The sequence below is a fragment of the Pelophylax lessonae genome, assembly GCF_965119305.1.
Source record: "Pelophylax lessonae genome assembly, chromosome: 3".
In the NCBI taxonomy this organism is placed as follows: domain Eukaryota; kingdom Metazoa; phylum Chordata; class Amphibia; order Anura; family Ranidae; genus Pelophylax; species Pelophylax lessonae.
Window position 1 is genome coordinate 267,083,091 of NC_138770.1, and position 26,405 is coordinate 267,109,495.

The window sequence follows — 26,405 nt, forward strand, 5'->3', positions numbered from 1 at the left end:
CTCAATTGGTGTTGGGATCAGATGTCCTTGGATCACTCTTTTTACCTTGGATGATTTGTGTTATTTCACTTGGGACTTTATTGCTTTTTCACATATATATATATATATATATATATATATATATGCTATTATACAGTATATTTTTTAGCGCTGCACAGTACTTTATTTTATTTTGCTTAACAACACATGTCTGTTTTAGTGTGCTAGCTGCTTATATTTGTTTCTAGTTAACGCAGTTTTTTTTAATCATTTTTACCTGTGATTTGTTAGGTAGGGTGTCAGGGCTTCCAGATGTTCCTGCTGAGGGGAGAAGTATCCCCACTGGCTCCTGTGAGAGGCTTCTCATAGGGCAGTGTGGCAAGCCCAATCAGGGGACACATCCCAGTTTGTAACTACCCCAGAAGGCAGATTGGGCTGCAAAGGATTCTGGGAGTGGGTATAAGTTTGGGGGAAGTGCGTGACAGGTTTTCTTTGGTGGGAGCAGAGTCCCAGGAAGGAGAGTGCTGCTGTCTCTCCTCCTGTCTGAGGAAGGTGGATGTCTCAGGGTGTCGCCTGAGTATCCAGAGAGTGCCGAGCTGAGCTAAGAGGATCCAGTATGCTGAGAGCCTGCGGATAGAGAGAGGGGTCCAGTCCCAGGAAAGCCTGCACAGGTCGTGAGTACTGAGAATTGCCCCTGGGGGTTCGCCTGAAGAGTTAGAGGGGACCACTCCGGAAGAGGTTCTGGGATCCAGTGTCAGCTAGCTGTAAAGGGGGTACCTAGGTTGAGGACCCTAAAGCTGTAAAGGGGGTACCAGCGGTCTGGGCCCTGAATTGTACAGAGAGTGTCAGTAAAGCGACAGTTACACAGAGTTCTATAAGATACTACCTCAAGCTGTACTAAGCGGGGGCCAGTATTTAGTGACTTCCACAGCACAGCAGTGTCAGGAGTTCTACAGTTCTCAGTCTTGGATCTACAGGACTACAAGTCTGGGATTCAACACTTTTTTGGTTATACAGAGTGTTCTCAGAGTCAGTGAACGTTGGCTGGCGTCAGGGAAGCGCCAACGGGCATTTTTCAGTAGTAAAGTCCCACGTGTAATTAGTTTGAGCCTCAACGAGTATCCCACTCATTCCCTTCTCCCATCCCCTTTAAATTAAATAAAAACCACAAAGATGCCAGAGTTGTCGCTGCTGCAGTTATCACACCCAGGGCCACAGCTCGCATGGGCTGGAGAGAGTACCGGTTCCATTGGCAGATCCACATCAGGCCACAGGCCTGGAAACTTTGCTACACATAAATATTATATATATATATATATATATATATATACATACATACATATATATATACATACATATATATATACATACATACACATACTTTTTTTATATTAACTTTTTTAATCGATTTACAAAATGCAAAGTGAGCAAACATAAGAGAAATCTTTCTTAATCAATATCGATATTTGGTGTAACTACCATTTGGTTTCAAACCAGTATAGGCTCTTACACTTGTACATAGTCGGGGATTTTATAGGATTAACCACCTAAGGACCAGGCCTATTTCTGACACTTGTGGTTTACAAGTTAAAATCAGTATTTTTTGTGAGAAAACCCCTATATATATATATATATATATATTATATATATATTTATTTATATATATATATTTTAGCAAAGACTCTGGAGACTAAAATGGTGGTCGGTGCAATATTTTTTGTCATGTGGTATTTGCGCAGCGGTCTTTAAAACACAATTTTTTGGGAAAAAATACATTTTACTGCATTAAAAAAAAACAAAAAAAAACTAAACAGTAAACTTAGCCCAATTTTTTTTCTATAATGTGAAAGATAATGTTATGCTTAGTAAATAGATACCCAACATGTCATGCTTCAAAATTGCGCGCACTCGTGGAATGGCAACAAACATTGGTATTTGATCTCCACAGGCAACATTTTAAAAAGGTTTACAGGTTACCAGTTTAGAGGTACAGAGGAGGTCTAGGACTAGAATTTTTGCTCCCACTCTAACGATAGCGGCGATACCTCACATGTATGGTTTGAACACCGTTTACATACATGGGTGCGACTTACGTATGCTCGGAGGAACGGGGCGCTTTAAATTATTTTTTTTCTTATTTAATCTTTTATTTATTTTTACACTGTCCCTCTAAACTTTTTTTTTTATCACTTTTATTCCTATTACAAGGAATGTAAGCATCCCTGGAAATAAGTGGAAATAAGCAGGACAGGTCCTCTTTTATGTGAGATCTTGGGTCAAAAAGACCTCACACCTACACTAAAAAGCAAAAAAAAAGTAATTTTTTTTCCATCATGGAAAAATGTACGACGTCGCTCCCGTCCTCCAAGGCCATAGAGTTGAGAAGGGGCCAGCTTGCCCTCTCTCAACTTCCTGCTAAGAAGGGGAGAGGGCCAGATTGTTTTCAACGCTATCGACGGCTCCGGTAAGCAGGGAAACAACCGTGAAGCGGGGAGGGGGGGGGGGGGGGTTGGGGAGTTCACCTTTCCCACCGTCTATTAAAGTGATCCCGCTGCGAGTCTGCCACTGTGACCACTTTTATGAGAAAGAGGACTGCCCACCTAGTAAAAAAATATAACTGCAGTTGGCGGTCCAGAAGTGGTTAAACAATTCTACCAAGCAGGTGCCAACGATCTATTTCATATGTAGGTTGAAACGTACAGGTAAGATAACTAATTGTGTTTTCCTTAGGAGCCATTGCACATTTTAAAACCTTTTCAACATTTTCAAAATAATGAGGCATGTGTGCCTTATTCTTAAACAATTTATTTCCACATGATCTTCCAAAGCACAGAACAGATTAAAAAGGAAGGACATTTTCCCACAAATTTCCTTAGCATCTACCCAGGTCCCTCATCTAGTTCTAGCTCTTTCCCCCCTCCTCAAGGCCCGTAACACTATTTACATCTCTTCATGGTCTACAACAAACATTTGCAGCAGTATATTTCAGCCCTATACAATTCTATAAGGCTGGTAGACAAAATCACTCCTATTTACATACTAGCAACATTGAAGTCTATGGGTCCAAACTGTGCTGGTGTGGACGTCAGATTACAAAGCTGGTTGAGAGATGTAAAAGTGCCCTGGGCTTTAGGGCGAGATCTGGGCAAGTATAGGGATTGTCAGCTCAGGTCAGCGCCACTGTACTCACTATGCCAAGTACAGCAATCTCCCCTGCTGAGCTACTGTGTTCTGACAAGGGGGTGGCCCACCAGCCAGAGCACTCCAATCAGCACTCTCTGCCAAATGGCTGCCTTCTGTCAGACAGATCAACATACACATGGGCCAAGTTTCTTTTTTAACCGACAAATGTCTCCTGACATTTGGCCGGTGTACCCAGCCTAAGTGTAGTTTCTCTCTGGTCTTTTATTCCTCCGTTATCAGCATGAGCCACTTCTGAGAAGTTTTCCCAACACATGAAATAAGTGCCTTTCCTCCAATCAGCTCTCACACACTAACTGCAGCTCTTAGCCCCCCTCCTCTGTGCTTCTGACTGATGAAGAAAGATTATAACACGATTCTTCCCTTTTGAAGGAGTGTACAGAAGAGAAGAATGCAGATAAAATAAAACCTTTTTATGTGTATCATCTGAGGCTGTTCACTTTACTGTGTATATCTCAGGGTTTACATCCACTTTAAGGAAGCAGGGGCAAGAGAGAAAAAAAAAAAAAACACGTTTGTAGGAAAGTTTCCCCATTTTTTATCACACTGCATTTCAGCCAATGTGTCCATGCACATTGGGGCATTTAGAGTAACGTTCTGGGGCATAAAATAAATAATTAAGTCTGCATTTGGAGAGGTGCTTACTGGCATAATTTATGCACATGACTCTAGGGACTACATTTTTTTTCTTTCTTTTTATGTACCAGAGACATTTAAAGCTGTAATGCTAGTGAAGGCTTCCAAAGCTGGGTACCTTTACAAAAGTACGGAAGATTGAACAGTTTATAATCTAGTGGCAAGAGAAAGCAAATAGAGGTCACAGATAATTAGTCACAGTATCATTGTGTCATTCATAAACAGCAGTAAGTCAAATTGCTCAATAACAAGACAATGATTATCAGCCAACACTAATATGTTAAAACTGCAGACATGAAAAGTGGCATTAACTTGGAGCTGAATTACAAGGCATTAAACAAGAGCCAGCTCTAAAAGAAATACCACAAACCTTGGAGTGTTTACAACAGCATCTGAAGCATTATATTCATACCAAACTAAACACCGCAGGGCAAATGAGATGTGGTTATGTTATCTAATTCTGGCATCTAGAAGTTCAGTCCACTTGCATTACGACAACAATTGCAGCTTTCTTCAGTTCAAAGCTACTTTTAGAGTAAAGCTGGCCATAAAGAAACAGCCAAAAGAAAATGAAATTGAGGTGGATAGGGACTCCTCCGCTATCAAGATTCACTGGATCAGCAAAAATCTTCCAACAAGTCCACCTTTTTCCAGGTGTCTCCTGTCTGGTGACGACATAGGATCGATTTACTAAAACTGGAACTTGCAAAACCTGATGCAACTGTGCAAGGTAGCCAACCAGCTTCCAGTTTTTTTTTGTTTGTCAAAGCTTAATTTAACAAGCTGCAGTTAGAAGCTGATTTGCTGCCATGTATAGCTACACCAGATTATGCACTCTCCAGTTTTAGTAAATTAACCCCCCATGGGTCTTTGTTCACTTCTTCTAGCAGTGGCCAGTGCCTAAGCGCTGAAGAGAGCACAGCCACAGGATAATTTGGCAGCCCTCTGTGCAGTATTTCTCCTGTTGAGTCCAGCACAGAGCCATGGCTCATGGGAAATAAGCTGAATGATGCCCAGCTGGGTGTAATTCAATATGGAAAACAAGCATCATTGGATCTGGCAGGCCTGTGGGGTACACCTCCAGAGGTCAAGTGAGTATAGCAACTTAAGTTGCTTTTTTTGAAGGCTTCTGTGAGTGGCTTTTTTTCCATTTACGCTCAAGCTGGATTTTAAGGCCTCATAAGCATGAACATTGTTAAATCTGTTGTAAAAGGCTAGTCTAAAGCGCATTAACATTGTTTGCCTTATCTCCTAAACAGGGTATACTGTACACCTTTTATTTATTTATTTTTATTCAACCAGGGGACCCCACACCACTCAGTGCTGCAGTTATTGGCTGCAAGCGCTGATCAAATGCTGCGTTTCCAGCAGGACAGTTTGACAGAAGTGGGCCCATTAATAATGGGAATAATAATAATGCTATTCTGTTCAAAGGGAATGCTTCAGATCTAATAGCAAGTGCATATTTCAGTCCCCAGAAGCACTGGCATTCAAAAGCAAATGTGATGTTGAGGTTTAGCCTTCTCTTCTTGAAAGTGATGTTGAGGTTTAGCCTTCTCTTCTTGAAAGGTATTAAGGGACTTGCATGTTTAGACTGGTCTACCTGTGACATCAAATTCTGCATTCTTATACAACACACAAAACTTTTTTCTTCCGCATTTCTATACACAAAAAATAAGCCCAAGTGAAGGTTTCTTTCAAAATGGACTCAAGACAGACGCAAATAAAAAGTCAAATAATGTAGTTTAAAGCTAAAGTTTAGTACAATTTTTTTTGTATACAGCACGATGCATAATAGTTATATGTAATGCGGTATATCTTCATTATCTGCAGGTATCTGCTTCTGTATCAAATTTTTCCATGTGTTCCTCGTAATCACCAGATACTGTCCTCAGCAGCTCTCTTTTTTATAAGTTAACTGCAGCCTCGGCTACAGATAAGTAGCATTCCCTGCCCGCCCCCTTCGGTCTTATCCGCCATTCATACAACTCGTCTTGCTATTCCACAATGCAACGCATCCTGAGAATGGGCTGGGGAGAAGTCAAATGACAGGTGTCTCCTGCCCATTCACAAAATGTGATCCATTGTGGGGTTGTAGTAAGATGAATTATATGAATGGCAGAGGGGACAGAAGGGGGCATGGAAGAGAGGCACAACTTTTCCGTGCAGCTGAGCTACAGTCAACTCTCACAGTGCTGGTAGGCAGTCACTAACAATGTTATCCAGTGGTGTGAGGAGGCACAGATGGGAAGATTGGTGTCAGAAGCAGACACCTACAGCTATTGTGATACACACCAGTACCCCCAACCAATGTGTATTGGTGCTGTATCAAAACAACCTGTGGGGCCTCCCTGTCATATTAACATACCCCCCCCCCCCCATTAAAAAATAAATAAATTCTGGAGACCGGCGCGGATCCTTCTTGTGCCCCACAGCCGAGTTTGGGAATGTTTGTTCCAGTACTTGGCTTCCACTTTGCCTTCCACACCCCTCCACTCTCTCTGGTTTTAGTGACATTGCTAAGTTCTGCCCATAGCCAATATGGAGGAGTATACTGTAGCTCTTCTGGTCAAGAGGTATGATCATTTATCTGGCAAATATAGGTTGCTAGGGGTGTAATCTGCACAGGGTGCTTCCTGCAAAAAATGTTGGGTGACTGCTGATTTTTCAACAACTGCTCGACAATGTTTTTTGTATGTGTGCATTGCCCGCGCTGCAGGTGCCTGTTTGTATGTGCACTGCAGCAGTGCCTCTGGCTGCCTTTCAGAGCCCTCAATGCAGAGGGAGACTCATTCTGGAGATCTGTACGGTTGTATGCTGAGAAAGGGGGGCTGGAAGGGCGTTGAGTCTGTACTAAGGGGGCAAGGGGCCTGTAATGAGAAGGGGTCTGCATCAAGGGGATCTATAGGGATGGTAGGGGGTCTTTACTGGGAGGTCTATACTGAGGGGATGAGAAAGCAGGGGTGGTCTGTACTGGGTGGGGTCAGGGGTCTGTACTGACCAAGGGAAGCTTGTACTGAAGACTACTTCACTGAAGCAGTGGGCTGGTATCCAGGACTCTGTAAAATCTTTGTACAGGTATTCTAAAGAATTGCAGAGGTATGTCAAAATGTGGTCAGTTTCTGCAAAAGCTCTTTTGAATTACCCTCCCAATATGTTAATATGACTCTCAAATACGACTTGACCCTCAGTGGGAGTATCTTGGCACGTGGTGGAAGTAGCGGGTGGTAGTAGGGGAGCTTCGAAACCCAACCACTAAACTTTAATACAAGGTTAACATGTTAATCTAGTTTGAAAAGTGGTTATTTTATATTTTTTAAAGCTTTTAATAAATAACTTGTGATCCTGCCACGAAGGCACTTGTTATCGTGGTATTCAAACTTAAAGCAAACCTTCATTATATAGCAGCTTTGATGTGATGGCTACATGCATTTTCTTTTTTAGATTTTTGTTCTTCTATTTTCTATAGGTGATTCAGTCAGTAAGTCTACTGTTTTTTAAAAGAACAAGCTCTCGAACAGAATGTATCAGTTAGAGAGGAGACAAACCAGTTAACACAGGCAGGGGCATGTGACAGTGGCGGGTATCAGATCCCTGCCCTTCTCACTAACTCGTGACCAAGGACCAGGCAATCTCACACCCTGCCGTCACTTGCGTAACAATGCCACTCTCAGCTGCACCCGGCACATAGATTTCCCAGCTTGCGGGACCACAATCTAGATGCCAGTAGGCTGAAAGCGTTTGCCACTGGGCTAATTAAGCAATTAACACTTTCACTGCCACCACCGCTACGTTATGATGAGCCCAGGTCGTAATTTTAGAAATACCAGTTATGACTTTAGAATAATCATCTGTAACACTCACTGTCACCCCAGACAGGAATGTTCAGAGGATTTATTCTATACAGTAGCACTCTTCAAGAGACAGGTTCGTTGTTAGTTTGCATTAAGAGCTTAAGGACAAGTATAACACTTTTCAAAATAAAGTTTAATAATAAAAAGATTAAAATTGGTGCAAATAAAATATTTACAGAAAAAAGTGTTTCAAAGAAATGGCGACATAATTAAGCAATTTAGAGAAATAAGATATAGGATTAAGAAGTAAGAATACTTGCATTCAATGTCCTGAGTATTATCAGAGTTTCAGAAGCTGAGCCAGTGTGATCGGTTCTCAAACTTGATAGATTTTCCTTTCTTGATGTTACCATGAGAACTCCCTAACCCCATCTGCCTCTCTCTTTTTCTCTGAGACCGCACGGGGTGTTAACAGAGGTCCCTGACCAATAAACACAGTGGCCATGGGCGGCCCTAAAGTTTACAACAATACCAAGGAACCTCCCTTATAGACAGATTTATAACATAATTCATATCTTCCAACATCTACCAGTTGCCTTCTTGAAACTGATAGCTTATTGTGCAGCATTGAATTTTATATCCATCGATACCAAACACAGCCTATCTCCTAATAACCTCTGACCCGTAAGGCATCTGACAGCTAGCTTCTATTCTATATGTGATAGGGTGGTTATGCCTGGTCTTAATTCGATCAGTATGACATTTCTCATCCAAATATATACTTATTGTTAATGTGTCATGTTCCTGTCTGCATTTATGAATTGGGTATGGATTGTTAGATGTTCTAATGAACAGCTTGGCTGTTGTGGCATTTATGACACAGCCTGTCGACACAGCTTCTCCCCAAGCTCTTAATGGATTTGCTCAGATTTACGACCGGCCTGTTAAACACCATCTGCTAGGATTTCTGTCTGTGCTGAGATAAGGTTTCTTTGAAGGGCCGTTTCTTTGAAGTCGAAGTCCTCCACATTCCAGGAATTAATTATCTCTAAGAGGGGGCTGGGTGAGTGAGGGGCTTTGTTAAACTGTCATGGCTGCTTGAACAAAATGGTTGCTTTCGTATATCCAGCACAGGATATCATTACAGGGCGCACTTACAAAAAAGTATTACCTAGAGTTTGGCTTTAATTTGTTAGTGTATTTAAACCTGCTGGTATGTCGAACACAACTCTGTGCTTAAAGTACCTGTCATTACCATAAAGTTACTAAACAGTTCTGTATAGAAACACAAATATAGAAGGGGAACAACATATTTCCTCAGTACATTCTGCTCAGCAATGCTGAATAGTGACTGTCCTTTACTGCTTCTTGCTTTCAATGCAAGATTAGTCAACTTAGGCAGAACGGAACAAAATAATTCCAATCAGAATATACACTTGCTGATCACACAGAGAAGACTAAAACTTTAAAGGGATTGGTTTGAGAATATGCAGACTAAAAAGGACATAGGACATGTCACCACTCACATTTAGGTTTGCTATAATATCCTGTACGGTGAAAACAAACTATGGAACAGAAGGACAAATACTTACGGGATTCGCTGTCTATGCTGCTGACACTATCTGCATGTTGCAGGTTGTGTTTGTGGAGCTGCTTGTACAGGCTGAATTTGGCAAACTTTCTGGATTTTCCCATTCCTCGACCTCGTACCTTTGAGTTATCTACTACCTCTTCCCCATGCTTGCTCTGTATTTGGAAGGTGGTCTTTCTCTCAGATTTGTCTTCACCATTTAAAGTATGGCTGGACTCCGACAGGGCCTGAGAACACAGAAAGTTTATTCTACTCACAGAAATTATCATTTTACTGAAAACAGACTAGCCATAAAGCCAAAAGCACAACCAGTATGCAATGTTATATTTAAAGATTTTTCATGAATAAGGCGTTGACAAGGGCATACTATAGTGTATGCCCACATGTTATTGCACAGGTGTTTCATGTATCCCGTGCCAGCAGTGCCCTTCATTTCATAGCAGCTGCACAGATTCACCGGCTGTTCCCAGTTTCAGCGCCGTGCGAGTGCATGGCCCTGAATGTAGACAGTGTGCATTTGGGGCTGTGCATCCACACCCACACAGTTGTCAAATTGGGAGAAGTGGCTGTGTCCATGCAGCCACTGTGTCTTTTTGAAATGGAGGGCACTGCTGGCATAGGGATGCACAGAACACCTGTGCATTACTGCATAGGCGTACACTATAGTAAACCCGTGTGAACATCTTATTAAGTCATCAAAAATCTTTAAATATGATTGAAATTATTTGGATGTTCAGTTTGGGGATGCACGGAACACCTGTGAATCCCCATGCAGGCAAACAGGGGCCTTGCACAGGCATACACGATACTAAACCTGTGTGAACAAGGCCTAATCCAAAACTTAAGATGATGGATGTTGCGGCTATATGGTAACTAAGACCACTGCTGATATTCCTGGCAAAGGTCTGTCAGAAAATCAATCTACTAGTCAGATGGTCATTTGCTGGCCGATATGATGATCTGACCACCAAGTTAAGCAGTAGGCTTAAGCGTCTCAGAGTCAAATAAGCCCATAATTCATTTGCAATCAGTTGCAAAAATATTTGTAATCAAAGGCAGTCATAAGCTACTGTGATTGCCCTAATTTTGCATGATTGAAGTTATTCAGCACAAATCAGTTGTGCAACTTATGCGTTGTGGTCGTGTACCAACATCATTTTTTTTCATTTAAGACTGTATGCTAATACAAGATCTGAAGCTTTGAATTATTTAAGAAAACCATACCATAACCTGAAAAAAGTAAATCTTAAGTATCATAGACCTACTGTACGGATCACGGTGCATTCTTCCCAAAATACTAACCATATTTATGGCATTAGTTGACTGTGCCCCCATAATTCTCTTGACACTGCCCACATCTGTGAGTCTGTGCTCATCATCATCCCATCGACCATATGCAAGGTCAATTCCTCCCACAAAAGCCACAGACTGGTCAATCACAACTATTTTTTCATGGTGTGCCCACAAGTAGACAGACGATGACATGTGATCTGGATGTCTCATCACCTGTACAAAAACAGAAACTTATTGAGAGAAGTTCAAGTTTAATAGGCTTTTGAAATATGCATTGCAATGGGGAAAATTGCATGGTAGCCAGCTTCTAACTTCAGCTTCTTCAATTAAAACCCTGAAAACAATGGTTTCTATGCAGATCTGTACCAGACTTTGCACTCTCCAGTTTTAGTAAAATCAACAACATGGTGTCCAAGGCCCCCCCACTCCTGTTCAGGGATGGTTGTTCCAGTCTGACATAGATGGCCTCTTTCACACCTTGTAACAAGTTATCCTCTCTGTCCAAAAACACGCACCTCACATTTTGACAATTAATACCTTCAGCCAAGTAAATAGTGGAATTAATACCTCTGCAGACTTCCTGACACCACAAATTGTAAGAACATATTGGTAACACATCTTTCACACTTCCAATTCTGTTCTTGGACAACCAGTGTCCACACATTCTATGGTTACTGGATTAAGGGATCTGCACTACCTGGGTGCATATAAACACTAGGATCTTGCTGGCACTGGAAATCATGGGAACTGAAAACGTGCCTTATAGAAGCTATGGAACTTTGATAATATAGAACAAGGTATGTTAAATGTGTCTTACTACTAGAAACAATATAACAAATTTGATGGCTACAAAAGCCATTTTGGAATTTATTGTTTTAAAAGATTTCACCTCTATTTCCATCTGCAGTCAGCTATGAAAACATAAAAAACAATTTTTTTTTTTTTTTGCAACCATGGAAACAGTACAGATGCACACAGTGAGCCTTTTTTTAAGCAAGATACTTTTCAAGAGTGCTTTCACATCTACAAAGCTGCGGGGGTATGCAATGATTTTATTATTAGAAAATGGGGACTTCTTTGATTGTAGCAGGAAGAACGTCACACTGGGCACTCAATTTTATGAAGTGCACTAGACTTTTTCAGAATCTATAGAACACGCAACAACTGATGTACAGAAGTCTCCTGAAAAATATAATTTCCTGTTAATATAATTTTCTTATTGCTTTCCAACTTTTTCTCTATTTGTACAACATTAGGGCTGATTACCCAGGAAGTGGCTGCAGGATTGTAGGAAGTGATGGCAATCTATGAGTGCACTTTGGTACAAATATCAATTAGATTTTATAAAACCCTTAAAATGTATGTACAGTAACTGACCAGGGGAGGACTGGTATCTTGTATTAGTTACAGTGGCGTTATACTTAAGGCTGATATATTTCACATCTCTAAAAAACAAAAACAAATGCAAGTTTCATTCAAAGAAAATCTGTCACAATCCTAAGCAATTTGTATATCAAAGAAAATGGATAAGCAGAGGAAATTTTAAGTGAAAACTGTATCAATACAAGCAGCAGACCCAGAGACTCTAGCAGCTGAAGTTACATGCAAAGTTTGGCCTCTTTTGGAAAGGTGAAGCTTGGTTCTATACTCTTTCCTACAAGCCTACAAATGGATAAATGAAACTACCCATTACATTAAGTGTGATGATGTAGTGATATGCAGTTTTCACTGAAACCTTTTATTGTAAGCCTTCTACTTTGTAGCATATCATATGTTTAAATTAGAACTATAGGCAAAACATTTTTTCATTTTGAATAGAGTAAGAGGGGGTTATGACCGGTCAGATTTTTTTTCCGCCATCTGCATCCCATTGTGGACATTTCCCTTCATTTCCTGTTCCATAGCCAAACAGGAAGTGAGAAGAAATCCCTGGAAATCCCTGGGATTTGCTTAGTGACCCCCTAAGGCCACCAGAACTAGTGACCCTATTGGAAGACTTCCCCTCTATTACTTTATCTGGGGACACCCCAACATTTGGGATTTTTTTTTACTTTCACATTTAATAATGGTAAAGAGGACAAATAGAATCTCCCTAACAGGGGCACAGACAGCAATGAAAACTTACAAGCCTTCTAATCCCTCTCCACTGTAATCAAAACTAAAAAAAGAGTTTTGCCATTAGTTCTTCTTTAATTTGAACTGCCTAAGCGTGTGACAGGTATACTTTACTGTAAATATTTCTCTCTCCTGCCGTGAAGTGCCTACAAACGCTGCTGTGATCCTTAGAAACCTTTATATAAAGTCCACTGACAAGCCAATATTTCTGAGTGCGTCAATCTCCTGGGTCTCACCCAGCAGTAACTGGTTCCTCTTGCTAATTCAAAGGACTCAGTAGTAAAAAAGAGCGTCAATTTTGAAAAAAATAATAATTTTCACATTTTTTTATTTTATATGGAATCCTCCCCCCCCCCCCCCCCCCAAAAACGTAAAAATAAAAAAAAAAATCGCAATAAGCATATTTTGATTGGTTTGCGCAAAAGTTATTGCGTTTACTAAGGGAAAGATTTATGTAATTTTTATTGTTTTTTTTTTAACTTGTAATGTTGGAGATCTGCGATTTTTTTGCAGGACTGCGACATTGCGGCGGACATATCGGACCCCTGACTAACATTTTTGACACTTTTGGGGGTACCAGTGACATTACTACAGTAATCAGTGCTATACATATGCACTGTTACTGTAAAAATTACACTGGCAGGGAAGGGGTCAACTTTATTAGAGATCCAGGGGGTTAAGTGTGTCCCTATGGGCATGCTTCTAACTGTAAAGGGGTGTGGCTTTTGATGTAACCACAGAGACATACGATCCTACATAGCAGGATCGTATGATCTCTGCAGTTACACCAGGGAGAATGACAGACGGCTGTGTTTACATCAGCCGTCTGCCTTTCTCCCTCTCCAGCGGGAGATCGTGAGTGACGGGCGGACATCGGAGCCGCCAGTCACTCGCGCGGAGATCCCTCTGAACGAGCGGGGGTGGGAGCGCGCTTTCAACGGTGCGCGCTCACCCCCTATTGCCTCGGGGGGCGAGTGACGTAACGGTACGTCACTTTGCCCAGGAGGGGCTGCCTGCCACAGTATATGTACTTGCGGCGGTCGGCAAGTGGTTAAACAAGCTGAAGTCAGAAGCTGATTGGCTACCATGCACAGCTGCACCAGATTTTGCCCTCTTCAGTTTTAGTAAATAAATCCAAATGCCTTAATACACTGGTCTTGCCTGAACTCACATTCCAAACGTTTCGATAATGTATATACTATTCGAGAAAACAATAATTTAAGAAAAGAATTAAAGGGAAATAATTTAAAGTAAAAACTGATGTCCACCATACCTTAATGTTTGGATGTATACGCATGAGAGTCCTCTTGCTGTATTCACTGTTTATACCCAAAGCCAATTCTACTTCTTTGTACAGCATGATAAAGATCTTGACTCCTTGTTGCTGTAAAAATACAGACCTTTAGCAATACCACCACAGCTTTCTCTTAAGCTTTCTATTCTGGTTTATACAGCAATAAACGTTTTATTGATTACAACATACAGTATGCTTTTTTCAGGTTGGTTGCAAAGGTGGATGTTTATCAAATATTTCATTTATTAACAAACCAAAATTTTAACTTCCCCTGCACTCTTAAGGTAATGAACAAAAACTGAATGAATAACGAACCGCATCCTCAAGCACTACACAGTTTAGAAGTTGTGTCAATAAATGCCCATTGTACAGCATGTACTAAATCTAACTAAACGTAACTTACAGCTTTTCTCTTTAGGACACAATCTAGTCTCCATCGATTTCCTTCCACCACTGGTCGCTTGAGGAATATTTCCGGACTCAACCTTAAAAAAAGTAGAAACCCGTTTATATATATATATATATATATATCTATATATACACACATACACATACACTAGTCTTATGAAAAGTAATAGAATTTAAACGTATACTTGTATACTATACATGGAAGGAACAGTTCTGATATTAAAATTGCAACGACAACAAATGTAACAAAGACTTGCAAAAGTCTGGATACCCCAAGTCAATTGTTTCTTTTCCTTTACGGGTAAAACATTCAGTAACTCCACACAGAACCTGCCCTCCGCAATGAGGGAAAAAGCATCAGTGCCTTGAAAAAGTATTTATACTCCTTGACATTTTCCACATTTTGTCATGTTACAACCAAAACCTTAAATATATTTTTTATTGTCATTTTATGTGATACACCAACACAAAGTGGCACATAATTGTGAAGTTGAAGAAAAATTATAAATGGTTTTCAAATTTTTTTTTACAAATTAATATGTGAAAAGTGTGGCATGAATTTGTCTTCAGCAATTACAGCTGCAAGTCTTTTTGGGTATGTCTCTACCAGCTTTGCATATCTAGAGTGTGAAATTTTTGCCCATTCTTCTTTGCAAAATAGCGCAATCTCTGTCAGATTGGATGGAAAGCATTTGTGAACAGCAAATTTTAAGTCTTGCCACAGATTTTTAATTGGATTTAGGTCTGGACTTTGACTGGGCCATTCTAACACATGAATATTAGGGGTGTTGAATTTAATCGTAGCATCGATGCATCGCGATTCTGCCATCCACAATTCTGCATCGATGCTGCGACAGGCCTAATGTGCTAATGACGTCCCTCCACTCCTCCATCTTCGCACAACAATGGCGCTTTGAAATCAATCTGTGGTTGTTAGCCGCGCCCTCTTTTCCCGTCACCCCCAGCCGCCCGGCGTCGCTGCAGGAGGAGACACGAGGAGCGAGCGTCCCTGATTATCGGATAGAGACAAGCTCCGGCGTGTTCGAGTTTCCACGTGCCTGATCGCGCCAGTAAGCCGACACTGCACTCCGCTAATCACAGGCAGTGAGACATTTCCCGATCAGTAAATGTCACATTGCCTGTGATTACCGAAGTGCAGTGTCGGCTTCCTGGCAGGATGGGCCACGCGAGAACTGTCATCTCTACTCATAGACACTCTGCTGCGGGAGACCTGAGTGTCAGAGCGAACATCCCCGGCTCCCACATGCACGCTGGTCCTCCTCCCCCAGCGAGTGTCCTCCGTCCTCCAGCGAGTGTCCTCCGTCCTCCAGCGAGTGTCCTCCGTCCTCCAGCGAGTGTCCTCCGTCCTCCTCACACAGGCCTCTGTGGGCCGAGGGAGACCCCCGAGTGAGCGTCCCGGACCCCAACTCCCAGTTCTCCTTGGCTCAGGCATCTGCAATCTGCAGTGACTCTGTCATCATCACTCATCACTGATCAGGTACTAGTCTAAGTCTTCAAATACTATTACAAAGGTTGTAGAACACATGACACTGCCAGAGGGAATGATGAAGATGTTCGAGAAGCAGACTCTTTTACTGCTCACTTTGCTCAGATGTTAGGAGACAATTTGCACATGAACAATTGCACAATAGTCATCATTTGTTTAAACACAGACACACTGGCACACCGACAGTATCTTCTGCATCAGTTAATTTATGTGTAAATTATAAATCGACCTTTACAATAAAGGGACTGTGTGTGCAATGTGCGTGTGTGAGTCAGTGATGAGCAAAACCATAAATCATGAAAAAAGGTAATGAAGTATTTGTGAATCAACGATTACTAAGACATAAACCAAACCATAATAAATGAAATGGCATACGTTTGGGGACATTTGTTTTGTTGTAGTGGTTTGTGTCGTTTGTATCTATAATATATTAGAATATCTTATTATTTCATCAATTATGGTTTATGTCTTACTGATAGATTCATAAATACTTCATTGGTACCTTTTTGTATGATTTAAAGTTTTGCTCATCACTGACACGCATGCACAGTTGCGCACGGATTGTAAGGTCACATTATTGAGAGCCTCTGAAGTAAATTGCTCCACTAAATTAGCACAGACTGATGTTTGATGTTCAGAATTTGCAATATACAGGGAAGTGTCATTTTTTTTAAGAGCAGATGAAAATAAACATAATTTTTCAATTTCTGACTGCTTGAATTTTTTGATGAAAGCCATGGGCACATTGTGGGCAGTAATATTGATGCATCGTGGAATCAAATCAATGACATGATAATCGTAATCGAATCAGGAGACCAGTGAAGATGCGCACCCCTAATGAATATGCTTTGATCTAAACCATTCCATTGTAGCTCTGGCTGTATGGTTAGGGTCATTGTTCTGATGGAAGGTAAACCTTTGCCCCAGTCTCAAGTCTTTTGCAGACTCACAGAATTTATTCTAAGATTGCCCTGTATTTGGCTCCATCCATCTTCCCATCAATTTTGACCAGCTTCCCTGTTCCTGCTGAAGAAAAAGTATCCCCACAACATGATGCTGCCAACATCATGTTTCATGGTAGGGATGGTGTGTTCAGGGTGATGTGCAGTGTTAGTTTTCCGCTACACATAGCGTTTTGCTTTTAGGCTAAAAAATTTTATTTTGCTCTCATCTGACCAGAGCACCTTCATCCACATTTGCTGTGTCCCCCACATGGCTTCTCGCAAACTGAGAATAGGACTACTTATGGCTTTCTTTCCACAATGGCTTTTTTTGTCACTCTTCCATAAAGGCCAGATTTGTGGAGTGCACGACTAATAGTTGTCCTTTAGAGAGATTGTCCCACCTAAGCTGTGGATCTCTGCAGCTCCTTCAGAGTTACCATGGGCCTATTGGCTGCTTCTCCGATTAATGCCCTCCTTGCCTGGCTTGTCAATTTAGGTGGACGGCCATGTCTTGTTAGGTTTGCAGTTGTGCCATATGCTTTCCATTTTCGGATGATGAATTGAACAGCGCTCCATAAGATGTTCAAAGCTTGGGATTTTGTTTATACCCTAACCCTGCTTTAAATTTCTCCACAACTTTATTCCTGACCTGTCTGGTGTGTTCCTTGGCCTTCATGATGCTGTTTGTCAAGCATTTTGGGGCAGATAATATATTGTAATTGATAAATGGGTTTAGACTGACACTGGACCAATAAATTGATAAAATGTTAGAATCTGATTGGGTCAGTTAGCACTATTTTAGATGAATTGCGTACAAAGAGAAAGTGCTGTGCCTAGCATGAAACATGTCAGAAAAGAACTTGTTCCTGATAGAGATTTTAATAAAGGAAGAATTATTTTGCATCTCAGTGTGGCATTACTATTGCTAGTACAATTGATTGCTGAGGTGGAGACAAGCCAAGCTAGCATCCGGGATGTGATTGTGAAGCCCAATATTGCCTGGAACAGCATGTAAAACATTTGACATTATGGATTATTTTGAATGCTTTGGTGTCATAATGGCTTAAAAATTAAAGCATCTAGTTGAATGGTAGGGAGTACTGACCTACAGGTCTTTGATTACATCTACACTAGTACTATAAAGCTTCCTGAACAATAAAACTGCAAAATGCTACCTGACAAACTAAGCAAGGTTTAATTAGATTTCAAATATTTCCAAAAGAAACCACATCGACAAATGCTGTGCCATCTGTGCATGATACATCGTGTGGGTATATAACAATAATCAAGGGAAAAAAGTGGGGATTTGGAAAACTCATCTAGATGAAAAATGTGAAGCAGCATATGGTAAAAACTCAAATTTTAAAGTGGTCCTACAAAAGAAGTTTTTCACTTTGCACTCAATATAAAGGACAGCTGAACTTGTGTACAGTTGTCCTTTCAGTCTTCTCCCTCAAAGTCCTATACACTCTCCTATCCTTGCTGTGTAATAAACTTTTAACTGAGCTTCATACTGCAATAAAATCCCTGTCATTGGTAAAGAGAAGCCATCCACCATTGGGATATACAAGGGTACAGTAAATAGTCCATCCTCCCAAAAGGTAGAGTCTCAAATCCTTAACGTCTAGGGTGCAAGGGGAAAGGAAAGACCCGAAGGCCACAGATCCTCCCCCCAACAACCATGGCAGACCCCAATAACTTGCACCCTCTGGCACTCTGCAAACAAAAAAACAAACACATGCACAGTGCAAGTGCCCATGATAAAAAGTGAAATAAATAAAAACTGGCAAGTGCAAAACACAGAGCAGGCCTTTCGGCCAGTATAAATATTTCCATTGGACAAGCCATAGATGACATGTAAGAAAAGCAAAAAGTGACGTGACCAAGTGCCAGTGAAACTCAGTGAGGTCCCCAAGTTTTTTTTTGGCACTCCTGGGTCACCACTTTTAGGGGGCACATCCCTGGGTGTTATTTACACCTATCAGCCCCTAACCAGACAAATAAAGCCCCATTCCTGCAATCAAGGCATTATCATTTAGGGAGAGTCCTTTAAACTGCTTGGGGGAGGGGTGATAGAGAATTTATTGTGGGTGGACACAAAAATGATCTTCCAGTTCTGTACCATACTCAAGACCACTCTGACAACTGTCTTTCCCAGACACAAGAGAAGTGGGGGAGAAAAATAGTGCAGGCCCATAGAAAAAAAAAATATCCAACTCTCTAAAAACTGCAGCCTGGTGGTTGAGAAACACTTGTAGGAAATTATAGGAAGTGGTTGTAAAAGCAGTTTTACATTGTAAAAGTAGTGGTGACATAATGTTGCGACACCATGCTGCACGTGGCCTGTACAGAGAGAAGAGTTGTGAGAGGGACCCAACAGGACCACCCACTGAAGGTTGCCTGCAGAAAAATACAGGAGGGGCAGATACAAAACTAGTTATACTTCATAAGAGATAGCAGTACTGACTAGTCTATCACAAGAAGCTCTTACCCAAAGGAACCATTTTACACAGAATAGATCTGAGAAATATACACAAAGCACACCAAGCTTCAAGTAAAAATACACAAGCCTCTTGTATTAAGACAATATTTGCTTATCCTGGACTTCAGCTTTGCTCCGTTCTAAAAGCCATGTTTCTATGGCAGTGCCAAGAGTTCAGGTTACACGACAGTACACTGTAACTGGAAATAAAATGCTTTTGACAAGACTAAAATTAGCTGCAAGGGAAAAAAGCTGGAAACAAGGTGACAAGTCTTACCTGACTCCTCTAACTCTGCAATCCCTGCTTCAAGACGACACTAAAATCTTTCAGACCTGCCTCTCCATCTAATTCATCTGTACTGGCAGAATGCAAACATGATGAAAGTGGGACTATAAAATGGGACAGCATTCAAATTTCTCACTCCAAGTCATTAAACCTGTCACTAAGCCTATACCAACTACAACTGATGGATCATTTTTTAATTTAGCTGCAGTTTTCATTAGAGGACATTATGTAAGGAGGATGATAAAAGTTCACCTAAGGTCATATGACTCACTGAAGACCCTGGTACACGGAGTCTACATTTACTAGAGTCGGACTGGACAGTTGCCAAGGGCTGCCATCTTATGTCATGCTTCTGGGAAGTGTGTGGGGCTTCACAAGGCTCTGCTCTAACTAAACATGAGAGCATTCCTGCTGAAGAGATTCAGTCTGATCCAAAAATGTGGGAAGGGAATATTAGCATTTGTTCACACGTCTAGACAAAACAATTTGCGTTCTGCATTCTCATTTTGTAGAGAAGAATGTGTTTTCGAAGGCTACCAGTTTTTTTTAAACATTGTAAGTATAGAAATGCCTTAATATTTAAAAGTTATTTTTGCAATTATAAAGTTATTTTTAAAATTATAGATATACATTAGGTTCAAAACAAGCAACCACTGCTGAAATCTCTACTTTTGAAAATGTTAGATGCCTGGCTGTTGTGCTAAACAAAAGGGCCTAAAATTGCACACCATCGAAGAACTTGCATACAGATTAGTATGCTTATTCTGAGTCGACTCAAAGTATTAAGGGAAAAGAAAGGCAGGCAGTAAATATTTTCAGAATGAAGTCTACAATGGCAGCTTCTGTACTTCTCTCAGTGCAAGTGATTAGACCCCGATGCCTCCTCTTCCTGCACTGCATTCAGATCTGGGACACAGTCTCTGATCGGCATGTAACCTGGCTGCTGTGTCAGGATTCCAACAAATTTTACCCAAAAGTGCTCAGAGCGGAGAAATGTATTGCATTACTTTTTCAGCACTAGCCTATGTTGCTTTCCTGGTAATATGGTTCTGGCACAATTGATTCCTACATACCCCATGCCAAAAAGTATGCAAACATCCTCAATAAATATCCTTGTTCCATTTTCTTGTGTTCAGCAATCCTACTTTGTCACAGTTCAATAGTGATAGATAGATAAATGTTGTTTTTTTAGGAAAAGGGGTATAAAAGATACTTTAGTCCACTTACACATTTACAAAACTATATTGACGTCAGTATTCTGTAATCCCCTTCACAGAAGTGCTCAGACTGGCTGAGCGAGAATCAGCATTCTGAACAAAAGAATAAGAGCTCCTTTGGTAGGCAAGAGGGCTTTATACTCTACTCAGCCAGTTGGCTTAAACTTATCCTAAAATGTACCAGGGGTAGACATTCACCACCTCCCGCCCAGACAATTATAATATTATGGCCAGGTGGGAGCACTGTTATCCCAAAGGGATTGCGCAGCGGTGTGATCTGTGATGCGATGTGTCCTCCAGACACAGCTGAAATCAGAACATTGTACCAGCCTGGGCCTGGTACCATGTGATCCCTGTGCCCAATCATTGCGATAATGCGTCAGTTGTACACAATGGCTTTCATTTATAGCCATACATTGTGTACTATTGTTATCTCTGTGATTGGTTTTAATGACCATATGGTACAGGGCCAATCACAGCAGACCTGTATCTTGTGATAGATGTGGCCAATCAAAGCTATCACAATAGTACACACTGGCACATGAATAGATGCCAGTCACAAAGTAAAAACAATTGATTATACAGTGATCATCACTGTAGCAGTGTAAAAAAAATCCCTGATCACCCCCAGAGCAGTACAGTATCACGATGGTAACACTGTATGTATGTATGCATGTACGTGGAAAAAAAAAAAAAGTAAAGAAAAAAATTTTAAGAAAATAAAAAAAATATATACATTTTTGTTTTACATACTGTCCCTGATTATTGTCACACCAGTCATATGACGAATCTACTGCTCTAATGACGTTAAAAAAAAAAAATTGTGAAACTTTATTAGTTTCTTCATTTTAAAAAAAAAATACAACTAAGGGTGGAAAACAGCAGCACAATGGTCTTCCCACTGAATGGCTGTGCAAGGGAGTGTGTCAGCACAAGTCTGAAAACTAACCATACTGGGATGGATATGCTTTCATGACTAGTGTAGATTGACAAAGGAAAACAGGGGGACTGGCAGGAAAACCAAGTATTTCACAAAAAAGGAAGCAATGAACGTTGCAATCTGTATTTGATAAATGAATAAGCATGTTACAAAATGCAACGAGAGGAATGACAGCAGAGTGAGTACACTTTCAAGCAAGTGTGACAAACCACAATTTAGTCAATATGGCTTGCAGTATCTGAAAGATTACAATTGTATAGGAGTGCTGCAACATTTTTCAACACTAGTGTAGTCATTTTTTTTTTATAAATAGAACCTACAGATTAGTACATGCTATTGCTTCCCATGTATACATGATTATTTTCCATCCTATTTTGTGTAGAATGATGCCTTATTGCAAAATAAGCAAGAAAGAAAAACTTTGCTTTAATTGTACACAACAAAGCAGACAAAACCATTTACATACGGTTTATCCTGAGAAGGGAAATGGACAAATGGTGCTTATTTTTATAATGTTAAGAAAAAAAAATGTAATTACCACCAATCTGTAATAAAAATTTCCTCTTTCGCTGCTTCCATTGCATCTGCCACATCATTAAAATACCCCTTCGCGTTGACATACCTAGCATATAAACAACAGGTAAAAGAATGTTAAATTAGGTTAGACTCCTCGCTCCATATGGAAAAACAAACCACTAATCTCCAGAACAAGCCAGGCATAGCATTTGTAAACCTCTGCTCTATAATGGAGGCACCTTGTGACTGCAATAAAAGGGGTCATTTCTTCCTGCTGATAAAAAACGTTGTAATAAGAATGCAAATTGTGGCTATAACTTTTGCTGAAATAGCTTGTTACAAGCAATGTGATTTATAGATGATTACTTATTTGCCACATTCCAGGTGAAGTGAAGCCAACAAATGAAAAAAATAGATTTGTTTTCATTAGAAAAGGTCTTCCAGTGGTAAAACGTGAAGGCAATAATAATAATATTAATTTAATGCCAAATTAAAACGCAGCAATAAACCTTGTTGGAATCAATCTGAAATTGACTTTTGTAATTATTAAATGAAAAAGCCTCACATACAAGCTAAACAATATTGTATTACAGAGTATTAATTAACAACAGATGGTTGTATTGCCCTGTGCTCGAAAACATTTTAAGAGTGACATCCACTCTTGGAACACTTGCTTCTTACGCCTATATGGACTTTGGTGGGAAATTTTTTTCGCCCCTCCCAGACAGAATAAGAAAATAAACTACAGCAGAATAAATATTTTAGAGGAAGCCTTGACAGTGGAGCTTAGGAGAGAGGTGAGAAATCAAGACAGTCTGAAACTGACCATACACATCGGGTGGAATTTTCTTTGTGGGTGGCCCAGACAGCATTCTCCCACCTGACATCCTTCAACTGAAAAATTTAAAAGGGTCAGGCAGAAAATTGGCAGCTGAGTGGCCACGTCCAATCAGATGCAGCTGCAGTTCGGGTATTTTGACAGCTACCAGCTGTTAGGATACAAAAGCCAGGATACAAAAGCCAGGATTCATCCACCCATGTTGCATAGCATGGATACGAGTCTCATATATATATATATATATATGTGTGTGTGTGTGTGTGTGTGTGTGTGTGTGTGTGTGTGTGTGTGTGTGTGTGTGTGTGTGTGTGTGTGTAGCACCCTACAGGTAGGTGCTAGGTAAAACTATAGTGGGCCTTGTCTGTCTAACAGCAGGGCTGTGATTTGTTTAGCTAGGGTGTCAGGGCTTCCAGATGTGCCTGCTGAGGGGAGAAGTATCCCCACTGGCTCCTGTGAGAGGATTCTTATAGGGCTGTGTGGAAAGCCCAATCAGGGGACGCATCCCAGCTTGTAACTACCCCAGAAGGCAGATTATGCTGCAAAGGATTCTGGGAGTGGGTATAAGTTGGGGGGAAGTGCGTGGCATGGTGTCTTTGTTGGGAGCAGAGTCCTAGGAAGGAGAGTGCGGCTGTATCTCCTCCTGTCTGAGGAAGGTGGATGTCTCAGGGTGTCGCCTGAGTATCCAGAGAGTGCTGAGTTGAGCTGAGGGGATCCGGTGTGCCGAGAGCCTGCGGAGAGAGAGAGGGGTCCAGTCCCAGGAAAGCCTACACAGGTCTCGAGTACTGAGGATTGCCCCTGGGGGTCTGCCTGAAGTCAGAGGGGACCACTCCGGAAGAGGTTCTTGGATCCGTGTCAGCTAGCTGTAAAGGGGGTACCTAGGTTGAGGACCCTGAAGCTACAGAGGGAGTACATAGTCAGTATACCCTGAAGAGTTCAAGGTCAAGACCTGCAGTTTGGACCCTGAATTGCACAGAACGTGCCGCTAAAAGTGACATCTATACAGAGTTCTACTATAATACTACCTCAAGCTGTGCCAGGCGGGGGAAAGTATTCAGTGACTTTCACAGTACAACAGTGTCAGGAGTTCTACAGTTCTCAGTCTTGGATCTTCTGGACTATAAGTTGAGGATTCAGCACTTCTACAGAGTGTTCTCAGTGTCAGTGAGCGTTGGCTGGCATCAAGGAAGCGCCAACGGGCATTTCAGAAGTAAAGTCCCAATTGTAATTAGTTAGGCCTCAAGGAGTATCCCACCCATTCCCTTTTTCCATCCCCTAATTCCAATAAAAACAACAAACAAAGATGCCGGAGTTGTCGCTGCTTCAGTTGTCACACCCAGGGTCACAGCTCACGTGGGCTGGAGAGATAACCAGTACTAATGGCAGACCCACATCAGGCCATAGGCCTGGAAACCTTGCTACATACATACACACCTACACCGCACAGGCAGATTGGGGGAGCAGTGCTTCTTTCATTAATGTGTGTCATATTCTGGATTAGTAAATGAACACGCCGGCACCCCATTCCTTGCTGATCTAGGGAAGAGGTTCCTCTTTAGCTTTAAGCGGCGCTACAAGCATTTTAACCCAGGTTGCAGCAATTTAAAAACAACAAAGGTGAGAATTGTCTGCGATACTATATTTGCACTAACAGTAAATTTTCAGTACCAGCTTTCTGGTCCAAGAGGTACTGATACACAGGTTTAGAAAACTAAAGAATCTGAAAAGACAAAAATGTATGGGGAAAAAAACCAACATAAAGCACAGTGGCTAAGTGGTTAACACTCTGCCTAGCAGCACTAGGGTTAGTTCAAATTCCAACCACGGCACTACCTGCACAGGGTCTGCATGTTCTCCCTGTACATGCGTGAGTTGCCCCTGGGTATTCTGGTTTCCTCCCACACTCCAAAGACATGCTGTTCAGTTAATTGGTTTCTGTCTAAATGGCCCTCCTATGTGTATGAATAAATGTGAGTTAGGGACCTTAGATTGTAAGTTCCTGGAGGGCAGAGGCTGATGTGAATGAACAATACACACTGTATTACCAAAAATATTGGGACGCCTGCCTTTATACGCACATGAATTTTAATGGCATCCCAGCCTTAGACTGTAGGATTCAATATGAAGTTGGCCCACCCTTTGCAGCCATAACAGCTTCAACTCTTCTGGGAAGGCTGTTCACAAGGTTTAGGACTGTGTCTATGGGAAAGTTTGAACATTCTTCCAGAAGCACATTTGTGGAGTCAGGCACTGATGTTGGAGAGGAGGCCTGGCTCGCAGTCTCCACTCTGTGCAGGCCAATCAAGTTCCTCCACCCCAAACTCACTCATCCATGTCTTTATGGACCTTGCTTTTTGCACTGGTCCAAAATCATTTGGTGGAGGGGGTGTGATTAGGGTGTGGGGTTGTTTTTCAGGTGTTGGTCTTGGCCCCTTAGTTACAGTGAATGGAACTGTTAAGGCGTCAGCATACCAAGACATTTTGAACAATTTCATGTTCCCAACTTTGTGGGAACAGTTTGGGGATGGCCCCTTCCTGTTCCAACATGACTGCGCACCAGTGCACAAAAGACATTAATGAGTGAGTTTGGGGTGGAAGAACTTGACTGGCCTGCACAGAGTCCTGACCTCAACCCGAAAGAACACCTTTGGAATGAATAAGAGCGCAGACTGTGAACCAGGACTTCTCTCCAACATCAGTGCCTGACCTCACAAATGCCCTGCGTAAATTGACAGTGCTATAGAAGTACCTGCAAAAAATAGGTAAATTAAATACATACAGGATATTAAAAGCCAGAAAGTAAAGCTGGCCAAAGATGGATAATTTTTATTTTATCAGCCAGGCTGATAAAAAAAAAACGGATTCCCCCATCCACACATTGAAGGTGGATAGAGGAATCCTGACAGCTGGCAGTCCGCCTACTGGCTATGGCTCTGATCAAAGGAAAATTTTCCAGCATTCCCAGTCAAGAGAAGCTGGCTTCTCTCAAGTGGTAACACCCATAGACGAATCAACATTTAGCTAGTCCTTGCTGAACTGGCCAATTTTCCATTCATCTATGGCCAGCTTTGGTCCACTAAGGAATAGAGAAGTAGGATAAAAAAACAGACAGAACAAAAAAAATCCAGCCGATTCCACAGAGCATAGGTGAACAAATCTCCCTCTGCAACTATTGTATACCCAAATTGCAACTGTATTTGATTGGATGCAGCTGCAGTTGGCTGTAATTTTTCCATTTAGCGACTATTTTTTTTAAAAGAAACTGCACAATATGCCTCAATGAGGTTTTTTGAACTGCATTTGATATTCGATACAAACACATCAGATGCAGAGAAACAACTCCTGTGGACATGAGCCATATGAGTGG

The 26,405-nt window shown here is 41.3% G+C and overlaps 1 protein-coding gene across 6 annotated transcripts in view; it reads right to left on the reverse strand.

The window, feature by feature from the left end:
• PLD1 (phospholipase D1) overlaps positions 1–26,405 on the reverse strand; it is a 316,806-nt gene that overhangs the window by 89,434 nt on the left and 200,967 nt on the right. For all 6 annotated transcript variants that reach the window (XM_082249865.1, XM_082249866.1, XM_082249868.1 and 3 more), the window contains 5 exons: positions 22,226–22,309; positions 14,307–14,388; positions 13,883–13,993; positions 10,504–10,707; positions 9,203–9,428 (listed from right to left, as the gene is read on the reverse strand). In XM_082249865.1, the coding sequence (XP_082105991.1) occupies positions 9,203–9,428; positions 10,504–10,707; positions 13,883–13,993; positions 14,307–14,388; positions 22,226–22,309 (707 nt within the window). The remainder of the gene's footprint in view (positions 1–9,202; positions 9,429–10,503; positions 10,708–13,882; positions 13,994–14,306; positions 14,389–22,225; positions 22,310–26,405) is intronic.